General features: G+C 48.5%; 1 protein-coding gene across 2 annotated transcripts in view; it reads right to left on the reverse strand.

Moving 5' to 3' along the window:
* Nucleotides 1-4553: 4553 nt before the first annotated feature.
* Nucleotides 4554-26069, reverse strand: part of SLC6A13 (solute carrier family 6 (neurotransmitter transporter), member 13) — a 29613-nt gene continuing 8097 nt past the window's right edge. For both annotated transcript variants that reach the window (XM_010184947.1, XM_010184874.1), the window contains 10 exons: nt 25127-25259; nt 21038-21172; nt 12284-12387; nt 9697-9821; nt 8826-8938; nt 8542-8679; nt 7456-7558; nt 6702-6802; nt 6132-6302; nt 4554-5037 (listed from right to left, as the gene is read on the reverse strand). In XM_010184947.1, coding sequence (XP_010183249.1) covers nt 4918-5037; nt 6132-6302; nt 6702-6802; nt 7456-7558; nt 8542-8679; nt 8826-8938; nt 9697-9821; nt 12284-12387; nt 21038-21172; nt 25127-25259 — 1243 coding nt within the window. In that variant the 3' untranslated portion in view covers nt 4554-4917. The remainder of the gene's footprint in view (nt 5038-6131; nt 6303-6701; nt 6803-7455; nt 7559-8541; nt 8680-8825; nt 8939-9696; nt 9822-12283; nt 12388-21037; nt 21173-25126; nt 25260-26069) is intronic.

Raw genomic sequence — 26069 nt, forward strand, 5'->3', positions numbered from 1 at the left:
AGGCAGCTTCCCACAGGGGCTAGCAGAGGGATTATGTGGAAGGATGCGAATTTGTCAGCAAGCCCAAGGAGAGGAGCCACAGGCAAAGCTCAGCTGGCACATGGGACAGACTCTGGCAAGGATGAGCCCTGGGAATGAGCTCCACTGAATGCTATGTTTTTAGAGGATTTTCCCCTAGGCTTTCTTATAATTTATATTTTATGTTTATGGCTAATTTCTGCTTAAGTAAGCTTGCAGTTTCCTACAACAACTTCACCATAACTAATGACAATTGAACGTAACCAAAGGAACAAGCGCTGACGAGGCCCCACAGACCTGTGATGGGCTCCAGCAGCCACAGCACCACTCCTGTGCTGGGCCCACTGGGTTCCTGGAGAAGGTGAGGTTGTTAGGAGCCTCTACCTTTGGAAAGTATGGGCAGGATGACACATCCCCTATTTCACAGCATCCACATTGAAGGAGAGGATGAGGCAAGGGCACACAGCTTAGGAGCCCAGTGCCAACAATAAAAGTGCCCATGAGGGAGAATTAGCAATGCTTGGGGAGATATCCATGGTCTCACAGCTTCTCTGAGCCTAACGGCAATGCTCAGTCTTGATCAGAGACCAAGAAGGTCCACAGAAAAACAGGAGGAGGACACATGGGCACATGCTTTTTTGCTCCTGCTTTCCCTCCCTGCTTCCTCAGGGCAGCTGAGCCTGTTGTAGGACATGTGTTGTGACAGCAGATACCTCCAATGCACAAGACAAGATGTCACAGAGGACAAGGTCGGTCTGTGGGGACAGAGAAGCGCATGTTGCTGTCTAAAGTGATGCGACTCTGGACAGATCAGATGGAGAAGGGGGTAACCAAGTCACTGCTAACTTCTTAGAAGTAAGGGACTTCCCAAATCCATCTATGTGCTCCCCACGTGCACTTCCCCTATCTGTGCCATGCAGATCCCCTTCCTGCAGACTGCTAACCGCATTAGCACACAAGGGCTCAGCTAGGCACCCTGCACTGAGGGATATGCTCATTTGCACTGGCCTGTAGGACACACTTAATAGATTATTTGGGGATCTCCGCTTCACAGGATTACATATCCCGTGTGTTAAGATGTTAATCTTACTCTGTTCTCTCCGTTTATGCATCATGGCCTGTCTTCTCCCAACACATCCACCTTTCTTGTCACCGAAATGTGCAACGTGACTCACACACATTTCTTCCATAGCCACAGAAAACTGTCTTGTATATCGCTAGTAGCAAAAGGAGAAGGACCTCTCAAGGCATCTATTCAAACACACTGAGAGACCCAGGGTTTGGCATCCTCCCCATGAGAGAAGATTCATCCTGCTCCACAGGTCTACAGGTCCATCCCTGAGATCTGAAGTCTCTCCCAGGCCCTATGTGGGCATCTCTATCCATGGAGGAGGACAGCAGGGTCAACAGCATCGCTTTGCCTGATCCGGGAGCTGGGACTCTTACCCAGGCACCACTGACGCAAGCACTGTAGTATGGGAAATGCAGAGCCTGGTTTTCATGAACAGATGGACAGAAAGGTCAGTAGTCCTTTCCAAGTACTAACGACCTGGGGCAGAATCTCAGGGACTTCTTTATTTTTATGTGAACATCTCATTTGAAATTGAAACAAACCAACCAACCAACCAACCAAAACAAAAAACCAAAACAACAACAACAAACATGAAAAGAACCTGGGTCTTTAATCTCATCCCCATTTTCCTGAAATCAGATGTCTCAGGCTAAGTTGCAGATTCTGGATTCTGAAGGTGGGCAATCTCCAACAACAGCACGTTTCCTGTCTAAAGGGACATCAGCATCTTCCCAGCTGGAGAAGGCATCAGTGGGATAAATTCCACAGACTGCAGGAAGAGAAGTACTGGGCTGATCTTGAATGCAATTAAACACCCTTTCACCATATTCCAAATCATGAGCAATCAGCATTATGCCAAAATCACCATATTCCTAATTTCACTAAAATTCCTTCTGACCATGGTCTTTAAAAGTGCTGTAAAAAATGCCATACTTGGAAGTTTCAAATATATTAATTTCAGATTTAGTCCATCAACCTTCTCAATGAGCAATACAGAATATACTTGATTCAAATTTCAAGTCAAGTGTCACAGGTTCCAATATTTTGTCTTAAAGTTCGGTCAGAAGTAAGACGAATATTTAAGTATGTCCAGCAAAACCTTTGGTTTTCTTGCTTATCTGACCTGCCTAGCTCATCCAAAGCTTTACAGCAATTGGGTCATGTAGGAACAGAGGCTTGGGAGGTTTTCTGGCTCATATATAACCAGATCAATAAACCACATGCTTGATACACTGGACACCAGACTATATGAAATGAAGCAAGTCACAAGCCTTTCAGCAAACTCTCACTTTGCCTACATGCAGCTGAGCAGGCTTTCTACATCAACCATATTTTGGAGATAGCTGTGGACAATTACTATTTTCTATTCAGGTTAAAATATCTTCCCAGTGGACCAAACCTCTCATAGCTATTACTGGAAAATGAAAGCATAATTCTATCTAAGATTAGAATTACATGAATAAAAATATATGTTGCTGAAGCTTCTACTGTTATTCACCCAAAAAGCCAACCATAAAAAAAACTTCTGTATTGAACTCCATTTATTCCTTTTTAGAAGTAATTTCTACCAGCCAGTACTGTACCCAAGTGGCAGGGCAGGTGGATGGCTCCATCTTCCCTCACACTGTGAGTCAGGGGACTTCAGCCTGCTTTCCTAAGCTCTTTCCTACCCTCAGCTCACATATGGGCACCACCAAACAATGTGGCAGCTGGTGAATCTGGAGCTCTGAGACTTTGAGGCCACCCAGGAAAACTGTGACAGCCAGCTCAGTCCTGACCTGCTCCCCTGCCCCATGCCTTCAGCATCCCCAGCCTTCTCCAGAGACAGGGAGAGAGGCATGCAGAAACCCAGTGGCTGAGATTTTGATAGGGAAAGTGCAGGCTGACAGTGAGGGGTTCACTCATGGTTGCACATGCAGTCTAGCAAGGGAACCTACTCACCGAAGAGTCCCCATGGAAAATAGGCTGGGAAAAGTGAAAACAGGCTGGAAATCAGATAAAGTTTGCACAGCCGCTCTGGGACAGAGCCAATGAAGCCCCAGAGGAATACAGGTCAATGGGGCTCCTGGGGGTTAAATCTGCACTGTTAGAAACCCTCCCAGTTGCAATCCCCTCAGAATATAGTGCTCACCAGCTTCACAGCCTCCATGAGTGAAAGCTCATGACCACTTCCCACCATCAACCTGTCTGCCGCCTTCAGGTCACCAGGCTCCAACAACACTTCTTCAGGGTTTTCCAAGAGCCATCCAGCATCCTCTGGCCACCCTTCTCAGATGCTCCAGCAACACTAAACTGGGGAAAACCAAATCCAAGAAAACCAAGCCAATAACCTGCTATTGCCTGTAGGCCCTCGAGGACCTAAACCAGTGTTTACCATTGCTGGGGTCACCGTTCCCTGTGGGATGCAGTTGTCTGCAGTGAAAACTTCAACAAGAAACTGGGGGATAAAAATGCCCGGGTCATCGCGCCCCAGAATATCCCTCTCATTCCTACACCCGGTGACCAGGCTGCCCCCGACCTAAGAACAAAACAGCCCCCCAGCCCAGAGGCTCTTCCCAAGCGTCTGCGGTGAGCGGGGGTGGCCGCTGCCCCCGCCCGCGCCCCAGAGCCCCCGGCTCCGCTGGGCTGTGACGGTGGGTGAGGTCCTGGGGCCACCTTGTGGCTAATGGCGCGGATTGCTTGCATTTGCGCCTTCCACTCGTCGCGGTGCCAGGAGCCTTGGCCCGGGCGTGGTGCCCACTCGTGTTCATGTGAGCTTTGGAAAGCTCAGCCCCTCCGGCCGCTGGCTCAGCTCTGCCCAGGCTCCGGCTTCCTCAGGGTTTTCCGAGAGCCATCCAGCTTCCCGGGGCTACATGTCCTCTGGCTGGCCTCCTTGGATGCTGGGACTACAGGGCTCGAAACACAAGTTCTTTGATTTTATTTTTTTTTAAACTCAAACAGCCTGGAAAGAAGGGGCCCTGTTTGTTGACACAGCATGCAGATCCCAGTTCAATCAGGCAGCCTTTCTTTCATAGACAGGAAAACCAAAATAACTGGCTCTAGAGCACCTGGAAGACAATAAGCACAAAAAAGACATACACCTGCAGAGGTAAGGGAGCGTTTCCCGTGATCCTTCACTTACACAAAGAAAAAGCAAACCCACACACTTCCCTCAGACCCCGGGAATAGCCCAGTGACTCCTCAGCCAGATGACTCTTTTGGCTGGGAGCTGGCAACAGGCTCTAGGAGAAGATGGCATTGCACTCTCCACTTGACCTAGGTACCCCAGGCTTACCACTTAGTGGGGCCTCTGAACTGATGTAACCCAATTTCCTTCCTACCTTACCAAACCTCCTCTGGCCACCCTCCCATACCGAAGTGCTAGTGCAACAGAGATCCAGACGTGAATGCCCAGCACATCTCACCTAACAGTCTGGGAGCAAAGGATGCTGATGGGACAAAACTGAGACAGAGCAGATGTAGAGGGAAGAAACAAGGATTTAATGGAATGAATGGAGACACTCCCAAAGTCCACACCAGAGCCACACCTCTGACACTCTGACACCCTCCACTCCAGGATCAGACCTTCCTTTCTGCCCAGCAGAAAGCTGGGGATGCTCAGGAACACCAGTGCTTGATCTGCCCCTTCAAAGCCCTCTCCAGAGAGAGGATTAAGGTGCATTACTAACTCCATGCAGATCATCTCCATGGCAGCTTCTTCCTCAGCCCTTCAAATCTTCCAGGGAAGAAAACAGCCCAGAAATCCTGCTCTCCTTGGTGTTATCCAATAGGTGGTAAAGGTTGTATAGAAACTGTCCTGGGGGGAGGGAGGGAGAGTCACACTGATCCTAGCAATGAGATTCGAGCTCTGTCAGCATCAGGAGGCCAGCTCTGGTGGAGGGAAGGGGCTGTCCTGTGCTGGGCCTGGAAGGCAAGTCCTCAAGCGGGCAGGTGAGTTGACGAAGCCTCTGGAAGGCAAAGACAGGCATTGAACACAGTCGCAAGGACAAAAGTTAACCTGGACCCTCCCCTTCCAGTCATGGGTATCACTCAGACAGGCAGGCAGGGCTACAGATCTAGTCCCTAAATGACAGAGATGTCCCAGATAAGGGCAGTTAGCACTTCAGAGACTGAGGGGATAAACTCATCTTTGCACCACTTGTCCCAAGACAAGAACTAACCACAGGAGAGACCTGAGACACAGTGGAAAACTCTGTCCTCCGTTTGCTCCAGACAAGGGCTAGAAAGCAATCCAAAGAAAAGTTGCTGCCCAGGTACCTCCAGGTCATCTCCTTCAACAAACTGCAAAAGGAGAGCCTGCGCACGCAGGTTTGGCTTTAACTGGGACAGCAAGTGTGTAAGGGGCTACCCTCTACGTCACACAGCATGGCCCTTGCCACACTCTTGCACCTGTGCCCACTCCTCCCTGTCTGTGCTGGACATGGGGATGAGGTTCCCATTCCTGAGTACTTGCAAGAGGCAGAGAACAGGTGGAATCATGAAGTATCAGGATGTCCGTGAAATCTCCAGTAAGCCATGACACAGTTGGGATGCCTGTCTCGAGCCAGGTCTGCTTTGCCAGGTCCCTGGCTGTCCCAATTCATGCTCAGGGAAGCCAGCAATGTGTTGCAGCAGCTCCAGGAGCTGGGCAGGCCCAGGCCACTGACACACAGCTACCCACAACACTTATGGGATCTGGAGCTTTCTCAGAGCAAATCCCCAAGCCTCAGTCAAGGCCAGCCTCCAAACTGACTCAAGGCACTGGAGATAAATTTTATCCTCTCCATGTAATGAACTTTTTCCTAATGGTGCTTGCAAAGAGACAGAAGCAATAAGCAAAGGGCAACAAGAGGCAACAGCCAGCTTGGAGCAGCCCTCCAGCCAGGCAGAACTTAGCAAAACCAGCAGTCAGTTATAGCAATGGACTCATTCTGGACTCATTCAATCATTTTATTCTGGACTACCTATTAATTAACCTGCAACACACAAACGATCCCACTGCAATGCTAGACTTCAACATAGCAGCGCAGCCCATGCCCTGGTCCCAGAACACCAGTTTCACCTCTCTGAGGGAGCCTTTGATGGTGGAGAGTTTGTAGACAATCCAGAGAGGGATGCACACCATGGAGGAGAGGGCCAGCAGCCAGCCCAGGGTGTCACCCCACCATGGGTACACGTACTTCTTGTTGTAGGTCAGTGGGGTGTATTTGATCAGAGAAAACAAGAAGGTTGCCTGGTGATGTGGAAGAGGCCAAGAGAAAAAGAGCAAAAATATCAACAAGAGAGGTCTTCCTGGTGACTCCACACAGTCTCACAATAACAAACACCTCCCCAGGACAGCCACAGAGGAGACACTAGTCAAGCCAGCTTTGCTGGGACAGTCCCCATGTGCAGTACTGGGCACAGCAGCAAGAAGCTCAGCCCAGCAGCAGATACCTCTCCCCCTTGTTTAGCCCCACACCTCACTCCAAAAGCCACAGACACACACAGAACAAGTGACTCCCACAGTACAGGCCACATTACCCCCTATGCACATGCACATCCCTCCATGCATAGGTAGGCATCTATATCTCAGAGGCACTCAGCTCTGCCCATCTCCTTCCTCACAGCTCCTCCTTCTGTGGGCTCTCACCATGCAAACGGCCGGAGTGATGAAAAGCCAGCAGTATTTGATGATGGGCCATGGCCGGTAGCCGATCATATCTTCAATGTTATCGTAGAAACGCTCAGCACCTGCGGAAGAGGGAAAGGATGTCTCGTTGCTACCAGGGAAGGAGGGCAACGGGGTTTGCATGTACAGGTCCTGCTTCATCACTGTTTGGGCACTCCCCAGAAGATGAGGCAGTAACTTCAGCATAGCTGATGGTCCTGTTGGACAGCTCACCGGGAGTGTGGCCAGCTTCAGTCTTTGTCCTGGACTAATATCCTCTCATCCCAGAACAGCCCACTGGGTCAGCAGGGCCAGCCCCTTGGCTGGCATCTCCCAGGCTGAGACCTGAACCCAGGCTTGGTTCAGGAACCCGTTTTAGTAATCCCTTGTGAATGTCAAGGCTGAGCAAGGGCTCTCAAAAATGCTTGAAGGTCTCAGACTCCTCTATGGACAGGTTGGGAAAAATTTCCCAGCCGGCTCCAAGTCCCCAAGGAAGGAGGGCCTCAAAAGCAGGGACATACTGGAACATGCTGGGGATATCTGCCAAGCAGATTGCCCAGGGTGTTGCTGTGAGGAAGCCCCCACTAGCTGAGTCCACGGACATTGAAGAAAGTGTTTAGTGCTCTGCCTTGCACTGCGAAGCAATTGCCAAGAGAAGCTACGGCCCAGCATTTTTAGGATGGACCAAGTAAGAGCCTGAGAGACCAAAGCTGGATTGCCCATAGTTCATACTCACCATAGACCCAGGCGATGCAGAGAGTCTCGAAGATGGCCACAAAGAGCAGGCACATGCCACTGGCAGCATAGTAATCAAAGAGCTGGAAGACATACATCCCACCCTGGGAAGGGCCAAGCGGGCAGCGAGGCGAGGTGGGAAGGGAGAGAGGGGAGAGGAATCAGGCACAGGCAAAAAGCTCCAGCCAGAGCAGGAAACAAACTCAACATCTTCCCCAGAGCTGGAGGCACAGGTCCTGCTCTCTCTCTGGGGCAGGGTTTTAGCCAACAGAAAAGACCACGTTCCTTGTGCTTAAGGCCTGATGGAGACATGCAGCTGCCCTGCTCTCAGGAGTCTCTACAACCCTTTGTGCCAGGGCAGAGCAGGGTAAGTGACTGTCAGGGATCGTGGGGATATTTTAGTTTGGTTTATATTTGGTTTCACTGCCCAGGTTTACAAGGCTGTCTACAAAATGGGCCTGCAAGTAAGCCCAGCACAAAGCTGCAGGTGCAACATCAAAAGCAGCTTTTTCAAAATTATGCCCAAATGAAAAGAGAAGATGCAAAGAGCATCATGGCAGCATCAATCATCACACACATACTGCTAGGAGGAGTTAAAGGTTTTAAACCAGAAGAGTAAAACCCCCAGGCAATTAATCACAAAAAGAGGAATATGTAGGAAATCAGTGTAGTAGATATGGGGTGTACTTGGGCCCACCAAATTTCCTTACACCAAGTGATCAAACAGCTCCATTCAGAAGGAAAGAGAAGGACAAAGGAGCTCCCCTCACCATACAACAAGCCACAGCTGTAAAGGTTTGGCTCATAAATCTATAACTAAAACACAGGCTGTCCAAAGCCCCAATTATCAGTCTTGGCAGGAGAGGTGTCAGGACTGTGACTGGCACAAGGGGTGAGGGCTGGAAGGGAAAATGCAAACACCATGGGGAGGGAAAGGCAGCCTCCCCCAGGCACCGTGCAGCAGGATGAGGCTCACCAGCAAAAGGTCTCCACTCCAGCATGGATCCCACCACCCACCAGGCCTCCCTCTGCCAGGGGAACACTCAGACCCAGCAAGCACCATGCAGGTGGTCTGAGCCTAAAATACCTCCGTGAGCATCACCAACCCGACCAGATAGGAGAGTATGGAGACCAGCAGGATAAGGGTCTCCCGGCGGTTCTTCTTGCGGAAGATGGTGGGGTACATGTCCACGAGAGCTGTGACGAGGCTTTCCACACAGACAAACTGGAAAAAGCAGAGATCCCACCTCCGTCAGCCCATCCTGACTGGCTCCCTAGCCCCACTGTCCCTCCCTCAGCCAAGTTCAAGCCTGTCCTGAAGAGACGGTGGCTTTTGTCTGGCAGGGAATTGCCCTGTGCCTGCACCTTTACCTGGCTGTCCAGTCCCAGCAAAACAACCATCAGGAAGAAGAAGCATGCCCAGAGCGGGGAGAAGGGCAACATGACCACAGCCCGAGGATAGGCGATGAATGCCAGGCCAGGCCCTGCGTGGAGAAGGGCTTTCAGAGCGGGCAACAGCATGAGCCAAGACACAGCCTGCATCCTTGCAGCTTCTTGCCCCAGTTATATCAGCGCTGTGTGTGACAACCAGGCTTCTTGAGGGGTGGAGGAGCCCAGCAGGAAGGGAGGGAAAGGGGACGCAGCAAGCTGCAGCTGCATTGCCATCGTGAGGGCTGGGAGCCACAGAAAGTCCAGGATAGCACAGCACAAGCCTGGGCATATGCCATAAAGGCATCTCACACCCACACCAAGAGAGAGCAGCTGCCTAACCCGTGCCCTTAGAGGCAGCTTATCAACCTCAAGACACAGCCATTGCATATTATTATTTAATGAGCATTCATTCGTTTCTGCCCAGTTTTTGGAGACAGAGAGCAGAGCTTCCTGCCAGGATGGAGGCAGCATAGGAGGTTCAATCTGAACATCAGGAAAAACTTTTTCACTGTGAGGGTGACAGAGCACTGGAACAGGCTGCCCAGAGAGGTTGTGGAGTCTCCTTCTCTGGAGACATCCAAACCCCGCCTGGACATATCCCTGTGTGACCTAGTCTAGGTGATCCTGCTCTGGCAGGACAGGGTGATCTTTCAAGGTCCCTTCCAACTCCTAATATTCTATGATTCTGTGATGGGAACCTGCAGCTGCAGCACCACTCACTCCAAGGTTGGTATCCGGCAGGTATGCCCCCGTCGCTGGGGTTCAAGAGGCAGCACCTCCACAGCCCCACCCCACTGCAGTCCCCACTCACCTGATTCTGCCACCTCGGCGATGGGCACGCCCTGCTCCCCCGCCATGAATCCCAGGATGGAGAAGATGGCAAAGCCAGCCACAAAGCTGGTGCCGCTGTTGAGGAAGCAAAGGGCCACGCAGTCCCTGGGAGAAGGGGGCACAGCATCAGGCAGGTGGGGGTCCAGGTATGACCCACACTCCATGACAGCCCCCCAGGACAGCACCCACTCTTCTGCCCCAGCCACTCTGTCCACAGCAAGACCTCTCTCCCAGCATCCCCACAGCTCAGCTCAGCACCAGGAGCTGCAGGAGGATACCCTGGGATGGGCAACATAGCAGGAGCACCCCCAGGGATAGTCTTCTCCAAGGATAGCATAAAGATACATTCCTCACCTAAGCTCCTCGTTCATGAGATAGTCTTGCTGCACATCTAAATACCTGATGTTTTTCTTTTTTCCTCTCTCTTCCCTGGTCCCCCCTGTAGCAGAGAGTACCAGAGATTATTTTGTCTGAGAAGGGTGCATGGTTTTTTTTTCCTTAATAGATTTCTCAGACCAGTTACAATATTCTTGGTTCTCAGCACTACTAGGGATCTCCTGGTCCTCATATTATGAGAAAAAGATGAACAGAGCCATTCAATCTATTTTCTCTGATTCCTTTTGTCTCTGTTTCATCTTATTTCCATCCATCAGCTCTTTAAACTAAACATCTCTTATCTATCCAATTCCTTTTCACGCTCCAGTCTCCCGAGTCCCCTTGTGACTGCAACCCTGGGGACAACAATAACATTTGCAGCATCTTTCTGAGATATTCTGAACCAAACTGAACGCACTCCTTCTGGCATTTCATGGCCCACTCTGAATTTATTAAATGCTACTCTGCAAATTCAGTGTGATTTTCTGCATCAGTCTTTAGGTATCTAACATTTTGGGGGCTTCATGCTCCTCCCTGTATGTTAACTCAATCTATTCACAGTCTGCAACATTTCAGGCAGAGCTCCTGTGCTCTACAAATTCAGATTATTCCTTCCAAAGCTCAGATCTTTGCATTGTCAAGGACTACACAGCACCTAACACCATTGCTTGGACTTTGCACTTGGTTACTGAGGCAGGAGAGGCTAAAAGAGGCCTGCAGGGTGAGTTCCTGCCAAGTCTCCCAACTGGTAAAGAGGGTTATACTCCACCAAGCTCAGCTAATCCAATGAGAAGCCCACATAAGAACATCATTTCTCCAGTTGCTGTAAACTGGATACTCTCTACTCGGATTATATTCTCAGCCATTTTATATAAATTCCCGTTTATTTCAAGTTCCTCTTCTTTCCCTCCTTTCCCTTCAAATAGTTGCTTTCCATGCAAACCAATGCTGTAAAGCACAGGACCCACTCATTAAAACTGGGTCCACATCTGGGAACAGGCTGGTTGGAGGTCTGACACCAAAACTAAGAGCAATTTTCCTAGCAAAGCCAAATAGCATAAAGGGTCGATGTGTGAACAGACATCTCTCCCTTTTCTACAGCATCTCCTAGCTGTAGTTACAGAAACTCTTTACAACTTGGCTGCTATGCAGCTCCTCTTGCATCTCTATGCCACACAGCTAGACTGGAGATGCGAAGGGCTGATGCTGAAGGACACGCAGCAGGACAGAGACAGATCCACTATCTCTTCTTTTCTTACAGCTTTTTCTTTCAAAACTGCATCTGGGAGAAGGGTCATGAAAAGAAAAAGGAGTTCCAGCCCAGCTGCTGTTGGAGAAACAACCCTTCAGCAGGAGTGAACTTCTCCTTAGGTGATGAGAGAGAAAGATGCCAAACAAGGCCCACGTAGCCAGTGATCTGCCTGGACCTTCCATGACAACAACCATAATTTTGAACTTAAAATATAAGGGGAGAGCCCAGTGCCAGGAACAACACACTCTGCAGAGAAAGGATGGGAAGGGAGATGAGTAGGTTTAGGTTTTAGGTGGGCTCTCCCACTCACACTAGCCTTTTACCCCTGGGGATGCAGCTCCAGATGATGGATACATCTACTCCAAAATGAGTTTATTTTCACCTGACCACTTCAACTTGGCAGCCTCATTTTATCTGACAACCTAGTCCATCTCTGTTCAAGGGCAGTCCAGTATGGAGAGAGTACCAAGAAAGAGAAGTCATATATGCAGGAGTATATGTAGGCCATAGGACCCCAGAGCACTGACAACTGTGCACAACATTAGGTCCAAATGAACCTAGGAAGGATAAATCTTAGAGTGAAAGGACTACAGTCTAGAGCCATTAAATCTCACAGTTCTGCTTCCCCGGTGGCTACTCATGCACCCATGCAATAGGGGAGGTTGCGGTGTGGGCTGGGGTCACAAAGCTAGTGAAGAGGATCTGACTTCACTGGATCTCAGCTCAGGTAGAGGGGATTTGTCATCTGTGCCATAGACAGAGAGCTCCTTTAGGTAGAAAGCACAGAGATTTGGATTTGGGGACAAAACACCTACAAAGAGTTTTCTTGTGCCCTGAGCAGAAACAGAAAACATGACACTTCAAAAGGCCAGCAGCCTCCAATGTGCACTGATGTTTGGGGAAGGGAAGGCTCTAGACAGCAGAGCCATGCTCCAGTTACCTGTAGCAGTTGTTATGGTATTTGTTATAGCTGCCCAGAGCTGTCAGGCATCCCAGACAAATTGCATACGAAAAGAAGATTTGAGTGCCTGCATCCATCCAGACCTGCAAGGGAGATGCAAACATAGGTGAGAAGTCAAAGCGAGCACAGAGTGCAAACACTGCACAGATGCAAAGAGGCAGAGCCTCAAGGACTGCTGTAACCAGCAGAAAGGCCAGGGATGGGGAGGTTGTCAATACTCAGCATTTAGACAAGCCTTTTCTGGGGGCAGGTTACACAGCGCTAGGAGTTATAGTGCTCAGTGAGGCACTCAGGGGGTGCTAAGAGTGCAAAAGGGAAAGGATGCACCAGGAGCCTTGCAAACCTACAGCATCTATAGCTCTTTATCAACAATTCTTTCTTCCTGGACAAATCTGCAGAACCCTGTGACCCTCCAGAGCCTCCCAACAGCAAAAGATGGGAGGAACACTTTCCATGAGAGCTGAAGGAGCCCTCTGCTAGCAGAGGAGGGAGACTTGGTTTGGGCAAGTCTGGTCTCCCACTGGGTGGCACAGGTACCTACAGCTTCTGGTGGTCGCCCTTCTCTCCAAGACCTAATTTAAAGGCTTCAAAACTTAGAAGAATATGAACTGGGGAGGAGTACCAGAAATAAACAGAATTGGTTGCAAAAAGACAGCTCCTAAAAGAAAATACAAGAATACTATTAGTCCCATGAAGCGCTTTTGAACTCTGCTTCACTCTCACTGTCACTAATGTGTCCAGTGCTCTGAGGCTGACATTTGTCAATGCCAAATTTGATCTGAAAGCCTAGCTGTGTGCAGTCACCAATGCAGCCACTGCCTTCTGCAGAGAACAGCAAAAGCAGGAACCAACAGTGAGGAATGAAGCAATGACAAAGATTATTAATTAAACCCTTTGTTTTCTAAGATCTTTCTTCCTAAGGGATTTGTAAAATAGGCATAAGACAATCATTCAACCAATGCTGAAGGGTAGACACATTCTGGAGACAAAAGAGAAGCTAGTCAGGAAAGAAAAGCAGAAGAAAAGTATTACTGGGACAACTTTAATGAGAAATGTCTCCATTCGGCTATACCTTCTTTCCCCAGAGTAGCAGTGCTGGTAAGCCCTTGGAAAAACACCAGCTTTGCCCCAGGATCTCCTCTAAGAAAAGCAGAAGTCAATGGGAAGCACCACAGCAGTTTTGGTGACTCCAAATTACACCTCTATCATGTCCTAAGGCACCTGCCCAGTCACCCCCGTAGCTCAGGTCACCCTCACCTAATGCACGGTTCTGCCTTTCCTCTTCCATACTGGCCAAAGAGCAATCATGTGGCAAAATATTTTGTTGCATCTTTACCTCTCCTCCTTCCTAGGCTGATGGTCTTATGAAGGGATGCTATGATCCCATTAGCTGTGGTTTTCTGGAGGGAATTCTGGTTTTAGCTCAAGGGGCAGCTGCACAGAACAAATACTCTTCCTGCTCACTGCTGCAAGATCCAGCAGCACAGTCCATGGGGAGAGAAAGCAAAGCTGCTAGGGCTAGGTTTGGTCCTGCAAGTAACTCAGCTAATGTTTGGCTCCACCACTGTCTCTTCAGACCATGGAAACGCTGCTCACAATTTTGCAAGACTCAGATCAGATATCTTATTTATAGAATAGGAAGGGACAGATGATGAGGTGGGACTGGGACAGCTAGTCTGAGGCACTGGGAGGTTAAAAAAGTAATTGACTTTGGTGTATTTTACTCTTTTTGGAGGAGCGACATGGGAAGGTGGGTTTAGAAAACAGGGTATTATTTAATTTTTGTATTTCAAAAAGATTTGAAAAAAAATCAAAACCTTTTCTATAATTGATTCCTAAAGCATCACCGTGGCTGTGGACAGTAAGGGCACAGCCTTCACTTTTCAGCTATTTTTTAGGCACAGCAGGACACTGAGGTGAGCTGGACCAGCTGACACCTTTGCATCAATAATTTAAGCTTTTTTGCACAGATCAGGGTGAAATGTTTTGTTAGGTTTGCTTTTTATTTTGCTGTTCATTGCTAGAGCTCTGGTTTTTCATCACACCCTCTCATGGGTTTTGGAGCCCTTGTAGTTCAATTTGTCAAGATAACAAGACTCTTGTCATCAGACTCCCTACCCCAAGCTTGGGTAGGGACATTGGACCCAGCTGACAAGTTTACACAAGACTTAACAGTTGGTAGAAACCTCAAGGATATCAACTACTTATGAATTTCACAACAGCAGGGGAATAGGAAAAAGACAGGAGGAACTCAGTGTCTCCACTGGGTGGAAAGCTACAGGGAGGAAGAGTCAACCAGTGTTAAATATCAGATAAATCACACAAGCAAGACACATGAGAAATATCCCAGGGGCAGGAAAAGAAACTGGTGCTTTACCAGCCATGGTAGAAGCCAAATATCAAGACACCAAGCTTCATTAGCTCCGTGGCTTATGAAGTGGCTCATTTCTAAAACCCTTGACTGTGTAGCAGAGACCAGCATGGGGTCTGTGTTCTCCCTGCTCTGCTGCCTGCCCTCCCTAACAGAACACCCATGGGGTGCACACTGGGCTGTGTGGGAGCCCAACCCCAAAGGGAAGTCTTCAGGCAACACAGGACCTGTCTTTGCATATGCTTCTGTTTCAAGCAAGGCAGCCTGTGGCTGAAACTGTAAATAAAGCTCAGCTTGGCTTTCAGCTTATGATCCTACTTAGTCAGCACGACTGTGAGCACCAGCTTGGACTGCATGCACTCTATTTCTCATTTTAAAAGGCTACTTGCAGCTCTTGGGCCAGGACCACTGGGGTTGCAAGGGGCCTCAGCCCACCTGTGGTGCAGACTCCTCCTCAGGTCCCTCACAAGAAGTACCAGTGCCCACCAGGCCCCAGGGGGCCTACACAGAGCACTTGTTTCAGAAAACAGCAGTCCAAATCTTCCCTTCCTAACCTGCTGCCTGTGCTCATTTCTCTCCCTGCAATGACTCAATGTTTTTTTCAGCACTTTCAAGACACCCTCCCCTTACCCTCCTATGCTGCTGATCAACAGCCTCTCATTATTTTAATATTTCCACTCTGACTAAAAGGTCTCGCTGGTGTCAGGCAAGGCTCTCTTTTCCCTGCAGATAAAAGTCTGCTGCTGTTCTCTGGTCGCTGCTCCCAGAAAGACTGCTAAAGATTATCCTGTTTAGATTTTGCTGGTAGCAAAATTTTAGATTTTGGTAGCGTGGGTATTTTGATTTGATTGTTGACTGCAGTTTTCTAAGCAATGCAGTTTATTTAATTCATAATTCAATTTCCTTGAACATGTTGTTTACTCAAGTTTGTAATAAACTCCTGCTCTCTGTTTTTAGCCAAAGCCTTCACACCTGAGCTGCAGTTATCTAAGATGGTTATGGCCTATAAGAGGACATACTCCTTTGCCCCTTAATTTTCTCAGCAATATTCGCTTTATTACATGTACTGGAACTTAATAGCCCTCTGTACTGAAACAGATCCTTCCTTAGGAAGATCTCAAAGCACTTACAAGTAACAGTAAAGACCATTTTCAAGCCAAATGTTATTGAACCCCAGTGCTTGTCATACATCAGACACAGGTGCCACACTGAGAAGCACTGAACAGTCCCCATCAGCAAGCAGAGACAATGCAGCACAGAGTGACTAAGTGCTGCGTGGAAGATCACACTCGAGGCACCATGCAAACACATCGCTCCAGCTCAGCCTTAGAAGCAGAGATCTTGATTCCTAAGATTTCATCTCAAGACACCCAGAGCACCATTTCCAGATTTTCTCCTTCCCTCTTTCATTCAGTACAGGCCCATCAGTCCCAGCTTAAAGACCCAGTCCACATCCCGCAGCACTGCAGCAGTGGGGGATGTGCAGCCCTGAGGCCCTGCTGCAAAGAGCCCACCACCACACTGCACAGCCCAGGCCAATGCTTTCCCTCATTCCCATTTACCCCAGGAGAGAGGAGGGATGGAGCAGGGCACTGCAATTTCCATAAAGCATTCCTGGTCCTTCTGCCAAACCTACACCCAGCTAAGCATTACATTCCCAGCCCCAAGCCACAGCAGCTTGGAAAATACATTCTTGGGCTCACTGGGAATGGGGTTTGGGGGCTTTAATCCTCAGCTAATCTCCCTGTGCCGGCATTCAAGGCCTCTGCAATGCCCTGCAAGTGAGGACTGTCCTCATGTAACCCCCACACCTCAGGGCACCTGCTGACCCACAGGGATGATTTACACCCAGGGGGGCCTCCCACTGCCGGGGTTTCTTTAAACACTGCAAGAAAACAAACAGGTTTCTGGTTCATCCCAAAGAGCACAGCTGCCTGCCCCAGGGTAGTGCAAAGGGATACTTCAGTGGATGCTCACTGAAGCTCACTGCCCAGGACGCTGGGCTTTATGGTCCTCCCTGCCCCACTGCTCGTGGGTGGACAGAAAGATGGCTTTATGCCTTCCTGCTATGTCAGCGCTGAGATCAGACTCAGCAGGGCTGTGTGGCTGTGTCTGTCCAGCCACTGAGGTCCCATGCTGGCAGAGCTGGTGAGAGGTGTGGGAGGAGGAGGAGGAGGAGGAAGCCCCACAAGGTAAATACAGCTGTGGTTGACCCCATGTGGATGCATTGCAAGGCAGAGGACACCAGCCCCGAGACCCTCCACTATGCTGTGGGAGCCACAAGCGTTTCCTGCCCGCTGACTGGCACCTGCCCTCTGCTCCCCAGGCAAGGACAGCAGTGGTGCCTAGGCTCAAAGCCCCTCTGAAGACCCTCTGTGGGGCTGGGGGGCACAGGGCGAGTGCACAGTGCCAGCCGCAGCCCCATCAGAGCATGCATCCATGCACAGGCACAGCGGGTCACTCTCCGGCACAAAAACAAACACGCTCGCCTTCAGAAAGGGAAAGCGGGGGGCCGGCAACAGCACAAATTGAGCACATGGGGTCAAGTTAAAGGCTTGCTGGGAAAAAAATAAATAAGGGGAACAAATAATATTTAGCAGGCCCACAGTCACCCTCCCCTCTTGCTGGGAGGCAGCAGATCTCGCTGGCCACAGAGCAGCAGCAGGAGGGGCCTGAATTTGGAGAGGATGTGGGGGCTCTGACCCTTTCCCCAGCATGGCTGTGGGGGGTCCAAGGTTAATCCAGCACGTCACAGCCCTGCAAGATGCACACACATCCCATCCTCCCAGTCGTGGCCTGGGGGGCTTATCCTCAGCACAGCCTCAGCAGTGAGAATTGCTCCACTGCAAACTGTGAGCTGGACCCCAGCATCCTCCCTCTCTGGCCACAGACACAGCAGGCAACCCCCCAAAGAGCTGGAAGCATCTTTCTCTCTTGCTTCCCCTTCCTGCCACATCCATTGGGAAGCAGGAGCCTGTGGAAGGTATGGAGCCTGCTTATCAAGCCTCTGCAGAGCTGCGGGTCCTCTGCAGGTCCCAGCACCACCAGTGCGTCCCCAGCTTCAGGGCTAGAGGGCACAGCCCCCATCGGAACCTTTGGCACAGCTGGGACAGATGGAAAACAGTTCATCATAGAAAGTTCTTCCTTTAAACAAAGACTGGATAAAGTACAAGCACATACAGCAGGGTGGTGGATTTTCTGGAAACTTCAAGAGGAAAACAAGAGTGGGAGGTTTTGAGAAACATTTGCTGTTTTTCCAGAGAGGAAAATGCTCAGAGGATGCTGAATTTACTCCTCCTTCATTCTTACTCACTAAACCTAATGAAATCTGGCTAAAATAATTTGAAACTTGGTACCAGAGTGAAAGGACACCATTATGTTTCTTCTCTTTAAAGCAAACCAAATATGCTGCTGGCATTTTCTGCATCAAGCCCATCAGTCCTCTCATTAAATCTGTCTATTAAAACGATGTCTGGTTGTGTTATGAAAGCATCAAGCCACGGAGAGCCTGTCAATGCCTGAGAAAAGTTCTTCTAATGACAAGTTTCTCACACTTAAACCTTTTTTATACTCTGAATTCCTCTTATTTCAGCTTCCTGCTAGTGGATCACACTGTGCATCCCTCCCCTTAATCACATCCGTAAATCCCCAGCGTTATCTACTGAAGTAAACAATTGATAAAATTGCCACAAAGGTAACTGCAAAGGGCAGAGTAATCAGAAGTGGGAATGGTGAACAACCCCAAGACCCCCTTTTGATTAAAACACAACCCATGCTACGAAATAAGTAGGAACCTTGTGGAGCATCAAAAATGCAATCAAGGAGGCAGAGAAAAATGTGGGCCTGGTAATGGTTGGCATGCTAACATCATAATACTAAATAGTATACCAATAAACTAAAAGGTTGGATTTTTTTTATTTTTTCTTCTAGTTTGGGGGCATACAGTTAGAAATATATAATCTTTTTGGAAGTTTTGCTGTTAACTGCTTGTGTTTGAGCAGAATTGGATTTCATTATTCAAAACTTTTGTTTGGCAGTTTCTCTGTATCATCTGATTTACTGATCAAATGCATTTTATTTACCATTTTAATTATAAGCATTTCATAGATGTAGAAAATGAAGATGCAGCAAGATTTAGGGCATTGTAGACTTCATGGGCAGAAGAGACCACCATCAATCAGCCTAGCCTCAGCTCTCGTGGGCAGGATTTCCCAGTTCTGTACAAGGCCATTTGGCAGGTGAAAAGCAATGATTTCCTCACATCAGTCCGATATTCTGACACTTAATCACATCTCGGCAGCTGCTGCTCCCCTGGCAGAATCTGCTAAATAATTCATCCCCTCTTTTCACCTAGTCTTTCATATACTTTAAAGGAGTTTTGATTTCATCCCCTTGTATATTGTTTGCCCTTTGTTTAAACCTCTCCCCTTGAGATGCCTTGTCATAAGGCTCAGACTGGAGAGAGTATTTTTAATTTTTTTTTTTTTTATTTTTTTTAATTTCCAGAATTCCTTCTCAGGCACTAAAGAATCTTCCATTTTTCTGGGCAGTGCAGGATTGCAGGTAAACAATTACAGCTTGCCGTCCTCCAAGCACAAATCAATTATAATTGACTTGGCCCTGACTTGGCTGGCAGGACTCACGCTGCCCCTGCACAGAGAGAGGGGCGCACAGCCGCGCACATGGAGGGCTTGGAGCAATAACCTTTCCCTTCCCCTCTCTGAAGGGAAAATGCAGGAGAAACTTCAAGCCCTGCTACTCAGTTCAGTAGGATGGTTAAGGCAATCATTGCTACCTGCTCCTGCTTTCTTCATGCAGAAGTGAAACATTTATTGGGAAACGATGGAGTCAGGGAGGGAGGAGCAAATTTTGCTCCCCTAGCCGAGGATAAGCCATTCTTTTGCTCAGAAGGGTTACTCTGCCTTTCTACTAACACATTAGCATTTTCCAGGCTGGAAGGAAGCTGTGTTTCCAAAACTCAGACTGTAATTGGAAAAGTTTGCCAGGACAGACCTAATGAGGACATAGCGCGTACCAGCAAAACCATGCCACGCTTGGAGTGGTTTAACTCAGTCTCCTGAGCGACACAGCCGCAGTAGCAAGACTCTTCCTGATAACATTAGAAAATGTTATTTCATTTCAGAAGTTTCTTGCACATCGGCATGAATGGAGCCACAAGCACTGCAAACACAGACCTGTCCTCATCCCCTTCCGAGCCATGTTGCACCTTCACACTGAGCAGCAGCTCTCCTACCCACCACCTGTTCACAGGCAAACCCATAGAGCAAGAGAGCAGCCAGCACTATAAAACAAAGCTTTTTGCCCCCTACGCAGGCACAGCCTTGACCAGAGTGTGACTTCCAGAAAGCTCAGCACGAACTGAGTCCTCCACATGACAAAAACCAGACTACCTGGAGCTGGAAACCGGACGCTCGTGTTTAGATTGGAAGCCGTATGTCAAACTGACTTGCACAGAGCCACACTGCACTGGTGGCATGGGAGGACCAGGGGTTGCCACTCAGTGGCCCCCAACATGCTGCTGCCCCTGGATATCCTCTCTCCTCCATCAGGAAAGGCAGGATCAGATGGAGCTGTTCCTCCCCCAGCACTTATGTAGCCTTTTGCAAAATTAATAACCAAAGCAGCACTGGAGCTAGACCAGAAAGAGTTAATGGGGTTACAAAGGGTTTTGCTGGCCTATTTTCCAGGCAGGCACCCTTTAATCTACTTTGGAAACACCTTCACACAAAGGCTGGTACAGCAGCTCAGCTGGAGCCAGGATTTAACGTGGAAGAACTTGTCCCAAAGAGATTAAAAGCAGCAGTTGGGCACTGACCCTCACATCAGACAGGCAGGAATTTCCCACTGGGGACTGGGAGACAAGGGGGGCAGCTGGCTCCCAGGGGACTGCTGCAGCACACCATAGCTCCCACCATCCTTGCACCCGGCATGCTCCCCAGGGAAGGTGGAGCAAGCATGCCAAGGGCAGGGTTCGTCCAGCAAGCTGCCAACATGGTGCAGAGTGGGACATCATACATCAGCTGCATCTGCAACAGAGGTGTCTTCCCAGGAAAGTGTGGGGGACAGCTGGTACCACTCATGATGAAGGGTTAAATCCCACTGCCCATACCCCATGGCAATTCAGACTCAACTCAGACTAGAAAATATGGTGAAGGCCAGGGTGAGTGACCATCAGAGTATGCACCAATATCACATTTCTTCCTTACGCCCACAGAGTGGAAAAATAGGAGACAGAAAGAAGTTGGAGCACAGAGAGTAAGAAAAAGAAAAGGAGGGGAAGAAGACAGCCACAGACATCCATGCATGCACAGCTCAGTCATTCAGTCCCCCCTCCATCTTACCTGGGGGTCCCCAAGGCGACTGAGGTCTGGATAAAGGTAAAACAGGATTCCCTGGGCTGCCCCAGGCAGGGAGACTCCCCTGATCAGCAGAACGATCAGCATGATGTATGGGAACGTGGCTGTGAAATACACCACCTGCAAGGAGGACAAAGGGAGAAGTGTGAGCAAGCAGCGTGGGCCATAGTACTCAGCACCGATACCCAGGCTGGGGGAGACAGGCAGTGGCAGGGGATGGGTCAGGCTGCCTCACCAAGCACCTTGTTGTGCCTGCAGTAGAATAAAATGTATTTTTAAATGTGCCCAGGAAACTTGTGGCGTGCCATGGTGTGCCTGGAGGCAGAGAAAACCCTCCTAGTCCTAAGAGAGATCCAGACCCTGAGCCAGGTTGTCACCAGTTTGGGGCCAGAGCAGCTCTACTGAACAGCAGAGACATACAGTGTAATATCTGCATCTATCTGAGAAGGAGCCACCCCGAGTATCCATCTGTACATCCCTACCCCCAATAGAGGTCTGAGTCACACACAGAAAGCCTCTTCTCTGCAGCATTTAGTGGCAAGGGTGAAGAGGTGTGCAGATAAGAGAGACATCCTGAAACGTGATTGCTACCAAAGGACCACCACAGATAACACTGGCACTTCCCTGCCTAGGGCTGGTACTGGCAGCTGGCTTGTGGCCACCGCTCCCCACTGCGGTGAGTGGCAGCCAATGCCTCTGACTGACCCTGTTTAAACACCCAACATGGGCATTTCGGGCAGAGCAGGGCAGCACATTTCAGACTTGCCACCAAGGACACAGACCCAAACAGGGCCTCTAACCTGTGTCCTCTTGCTTTTTATACCCCTAGCAACCCAGGTGTACTCAGGTAGGGTTGAAATCCCTTCCTTTATCAAAGGAGCCACGTCCCTTGAGGGAATGCCGCAGGCCAGTATCAGCTAATCCTTCCAGGGACTCCACATCTGGTAAATGTAATATTCAGTTTGGGGTTACTGGTGTACTTTCAGGACTATTCAGGCTAATTGCTATAGCATGTCACAACAACAACATGCTGTGGTCTGTTTCCCATATAAACAGCCAATATCAAAGGCTGACGCAGCATTAAAGTAGTGTCATTAATCCCTTTGCATTGCTCCCACACCTTCAAGACTTATTGACTACCTGGAAAAAAAAAGTTGTTCAGTCTGTTGTACCATGCTCGTCCGAAAAAGAAATGTTGCTCCTTCAGGTTTTTCCTGTGTGGCCATGCTGAGGATTCACATCAGCACGCTTCACCTGAATGCTACCCCACAGCTCTTTTCTCAGCTTGGGCAGTTATACACCAGAGAGCTAAAGCTCACCTCTGGAGGAACCGCAATATTTAATGATGTGAAATGATCTATTTCTCATGCCTGCCCATCCATGCAAAATGCAATGATTCAACATCCTTCTAAAGCCCACCATCCCTGAAGGGGCTCACAGGCTCTGCCACAGCTGTAGCAGTTTCGGCATTAGAGGAGGTCCTACTAAGAACAAGTGTGTGATTTCCTTGGACAATACAATCACCTTCACTCTGCCCCTGGGCAATCCTTATGATCTGAGCAGTGGTTCAAAAAGAGATTTCTTCTGGACCCACTCCAATGTACTCCATCTGAATAAAGCAATGTCCAAAGCACCTGACGCTGCAAGGTGAGTCCTCCTCTAAGATACACACTCTTCGGTGATTCAGCTTTGTAATGCAAAAGGATGGAATGATGTGAAAGAGATCATATCCTTGAAAAACCACACTACTAGATTATCATCTCTGCCAGCTGCTCCAGGTTTTCTGTGCATTTCTTGTTTTCTGCTCTATATATCACAGCAGTCTTGAGTAATGCTACAGAGGTCGGTGAAAAACATCTTCTTGCTGGAGGTCATGATTGCCTGAGATGTCTGTGTGAGCAGGTCCATCCGTGTTCCTCTGAATCTGCATCTTGAAAATTGAAGGAACCCAGGGACAGCATCCTTCAACACAGGCAAACACCATCATTCATTTAAGTCTCAAATTTTCAAGAAGTCTCTGATTTAGAGCTTTTCAGTGACAGTTAATCAAATCTGCAGGTCCTGCAAGTTTAACAATCATCCCTGTATTTACCACACAATCAAATTCTTCCTTCAGGAAATGATGGGATGCAAGTTTAATCTTTCTCAGCTTGTGAAAGCAAGATTAAAAACAAAAATCATAAAAACAACTTGTTGCCTCTGAACCCTAGTGCACATTTTTTCAGGATGCCAGGCTGCACATTCTAAATTATATCGGTTTTAGGAGCTCAGAACACAAACTAGTAGTTGTCTGGCATATGATTTGGACTCACATTTTGGTAACATCCTCTGTGCTTTGCAGCCTGCACAAATTAGCTGTGTTAAACTTTTCAATCAACAGTCACCCACATCTGCACTGAGAGCAGAGGCCTGAATTTGGAGAATGTTTTGCTGGATTAAGAGTGCCAAACTTCTATCTAACTACAGGAACATCTGGATCCAATGAGATATTGCTCAATGCTTGGCTGAGACCCAAGCTTTTTGTTTCTTGGGCATTGTTAGCACTAACTACATCACTAGGATCCTTGCCGGGATCAGTGTGATTGCTCTGTCACATGCTGGTCAGCAACATCCAGAGTTTTATTTGAATCTGATCCACATGCCACAGCAAAGTGGTTCCATCTGTGACAACCTCCTGCATCTGCAAGTGCTCCTCAAGGATGGGCAGCCCCCACATCGGAGGATGCGAACTGCTGCTGCTGCTGTTCTGAGCAGGGTGATTTCAGCTCATGGCATTTGCCCCTCCACAGGCAAATCCCCAGGGCCAAGGTACATCTCTTCCCCCATAAGACTCTATTCCCACAGCCATCATTTTAGCTGAATTATTTAATATGCAAAAAACTGATAAACCTGTGGACACTGTTGCTTTACTGAAATAAGGTTTCAGTCTTCAAGAAGGTAGGATCTTGCCATTGCTAGTCCTTTTTGCTAAAAGGCGTTTGCATTTAACCTAGAACTTGTATCTAAAATAGACTGAATTTGTTCTCAGCACTTCCCACACTATGTTTGCTGTATCTTAGTATCATATTTGCTGTTATTATACTGCCTCTGCTTTCTTTTACCAGGCCACTACAGTGAACAGTTGCTCTTTTCTTCTAATTTTACTCCATGGAAACCAGAAAACATCATCTCTGCAAGCTGCTTGATTTTCCTGTCATGTTTCATAATCTCAGACCATTCTGGAAGCAGAGAAAACTGCTAACATCCATGCCATCAACTTGATGGAAATGGATGCAGCTAAAATTTACACCCTATCACACATGATGTCTTGTTCAAAGTGTGTAGAGAAGACACCATTTAGATAACATAGTAAACCTTTTCATTTCCATCTGTTCTTGCTGGCTCCAGACAAAGCTGACTGGGAATGGGTCAGGAGGCAGTAACAGAAACTAAGTAATAGGGTGAATGCAAATGACAGTGACACAATCTGCAACAGAGGGAGCATGAGATGGAGCTGGACAGTCACACCAACCCTTCTCAGAAGCATTCTAAGAAATACCTCAGTAGTGACCAGTTTAGGGAAAAAAAAGATTACCTTTATTGCTGGGGAATATGAGAAACTGTAGAAAGAGATGGGACAAACAATAAGGAAAAAAAAATAGAAGATCCCCAGGGTGATAAGGCAGATTGCTTTGAGGCCATTGCAGTTACCTTTGTTACTATCTAATGACTCTGAAGATTCATTTTACCTCAGCTACTTTTGCCAGCAGAAGCAAAAACATGGTGCTGGCTCACACTGGTGTGAGGGAAGGGAACAGGCAACCATCTTATAGATAGTCTCCTGGGCTTGTGGATAGAGAGGGACCAGATGAGGATATATATCTTGGAAGTCAATGCTCTGAGATGTCTCAGTGCTCCCATTCTTTTCTGCCCAAAACAAAGGGCCTAGCTTACACTCCTGCTGCAGGTTGAACTCCACAATCTCCAGTCCACTGATACAGAGAGGGGGTCCCAGGGGCCTCTTGAAGATACAAATGGTGAGTAGCTCAAGCACTCCAGCTGTGATCAAGGGCTTGATCTGAACCAAGCACTCACCTTGCCTGTGGACTTGACCCCTTTCCAGATGCAGAAGTAGCAAATTATCCATGCCAGCAGAAGACACAGAGCTAGCTCCCAGCGCAGGCTGCCCAGATGCTGGATGCCATCAGATATCTTTAGTACTCTCCTCCTGCATTGGGGGGAAGCAAAGGAGCATCAAAGCATCACTGATGTTGGTCATCAATGCTCCCAGCACCACACTGGTTCTCACCATACCTCCACAGTGTCTGATGCCTTTGAGGTGAAGGGACTTTTTGCTTTGCAAGTTCATTTCTGAGCTACAAGGATTCCTCAGAGGAATCAAGCAATGCCTTGCCTCTTAAAAGTACTACCAGCCTGGTAGATCACACATGGACACCTGCTTCTAAGTTCATTCTGGTGCTGACCTGTTGGGCCAAGACATTTCTTCTCCTATCCTCCTCCCACCCCTCATCTATCGTGTCCTTTTTGGGGAAAGAGCTCTCTCTCTGCAAGAGTACACAGTACATTGCACACACAGGCTTCACTCAGGCCTTCTTTCATGCACATTACAAAGGTCACCTACTTGCTTCAAACCTCCAAGTGAATGATACATTGCACTTATCACACAGAATAGATCAGGACCATTCAAACAGCAGGGGTCTCTAACCCCTTCTCCATACCCCTCTTCTGTCTTTAGAAGCAGCTACATGTTTTGCTTCAGGACCCAAAGCGGCAGAGCATCCCATGCCATGATAAAGACTTGGACAAAACCACAATAATCTCCATTGCATAGTCAGAAGAGGCCTCCTTGGGCAACCCCTTTCAGCCAGTGTGGAGACAGGATCTTGGGCTACATGGACTTTGGTTCACCTACGGTCTCCTGGTCTAACTCTGGTCATATAGCAGTTTTCCATGTCATGTGTATGTCAAATCTTCCTCATCGCTTACAGAAGTAAGAATTCACTCTCCTCCACCTCCT

This window comes from Mesitornis unicolor, unplaced genomic scaffold (assembly GCF_000695765.1).
Source record: "Mesitornis unicolor isolate BGI_N332 unplaced genomic scaffold, ASM69576v1 scaffold8450, whole genome shotgun sequence".
In the NCBI taxonomy this organism is placed as follows: domain Eukaryota; kingdom Metazoa; phylum Chordata; class Aves; order Mesitornithiformes; family Mesitornithidae; genus Mesitornis; species Mesitornis unicolor.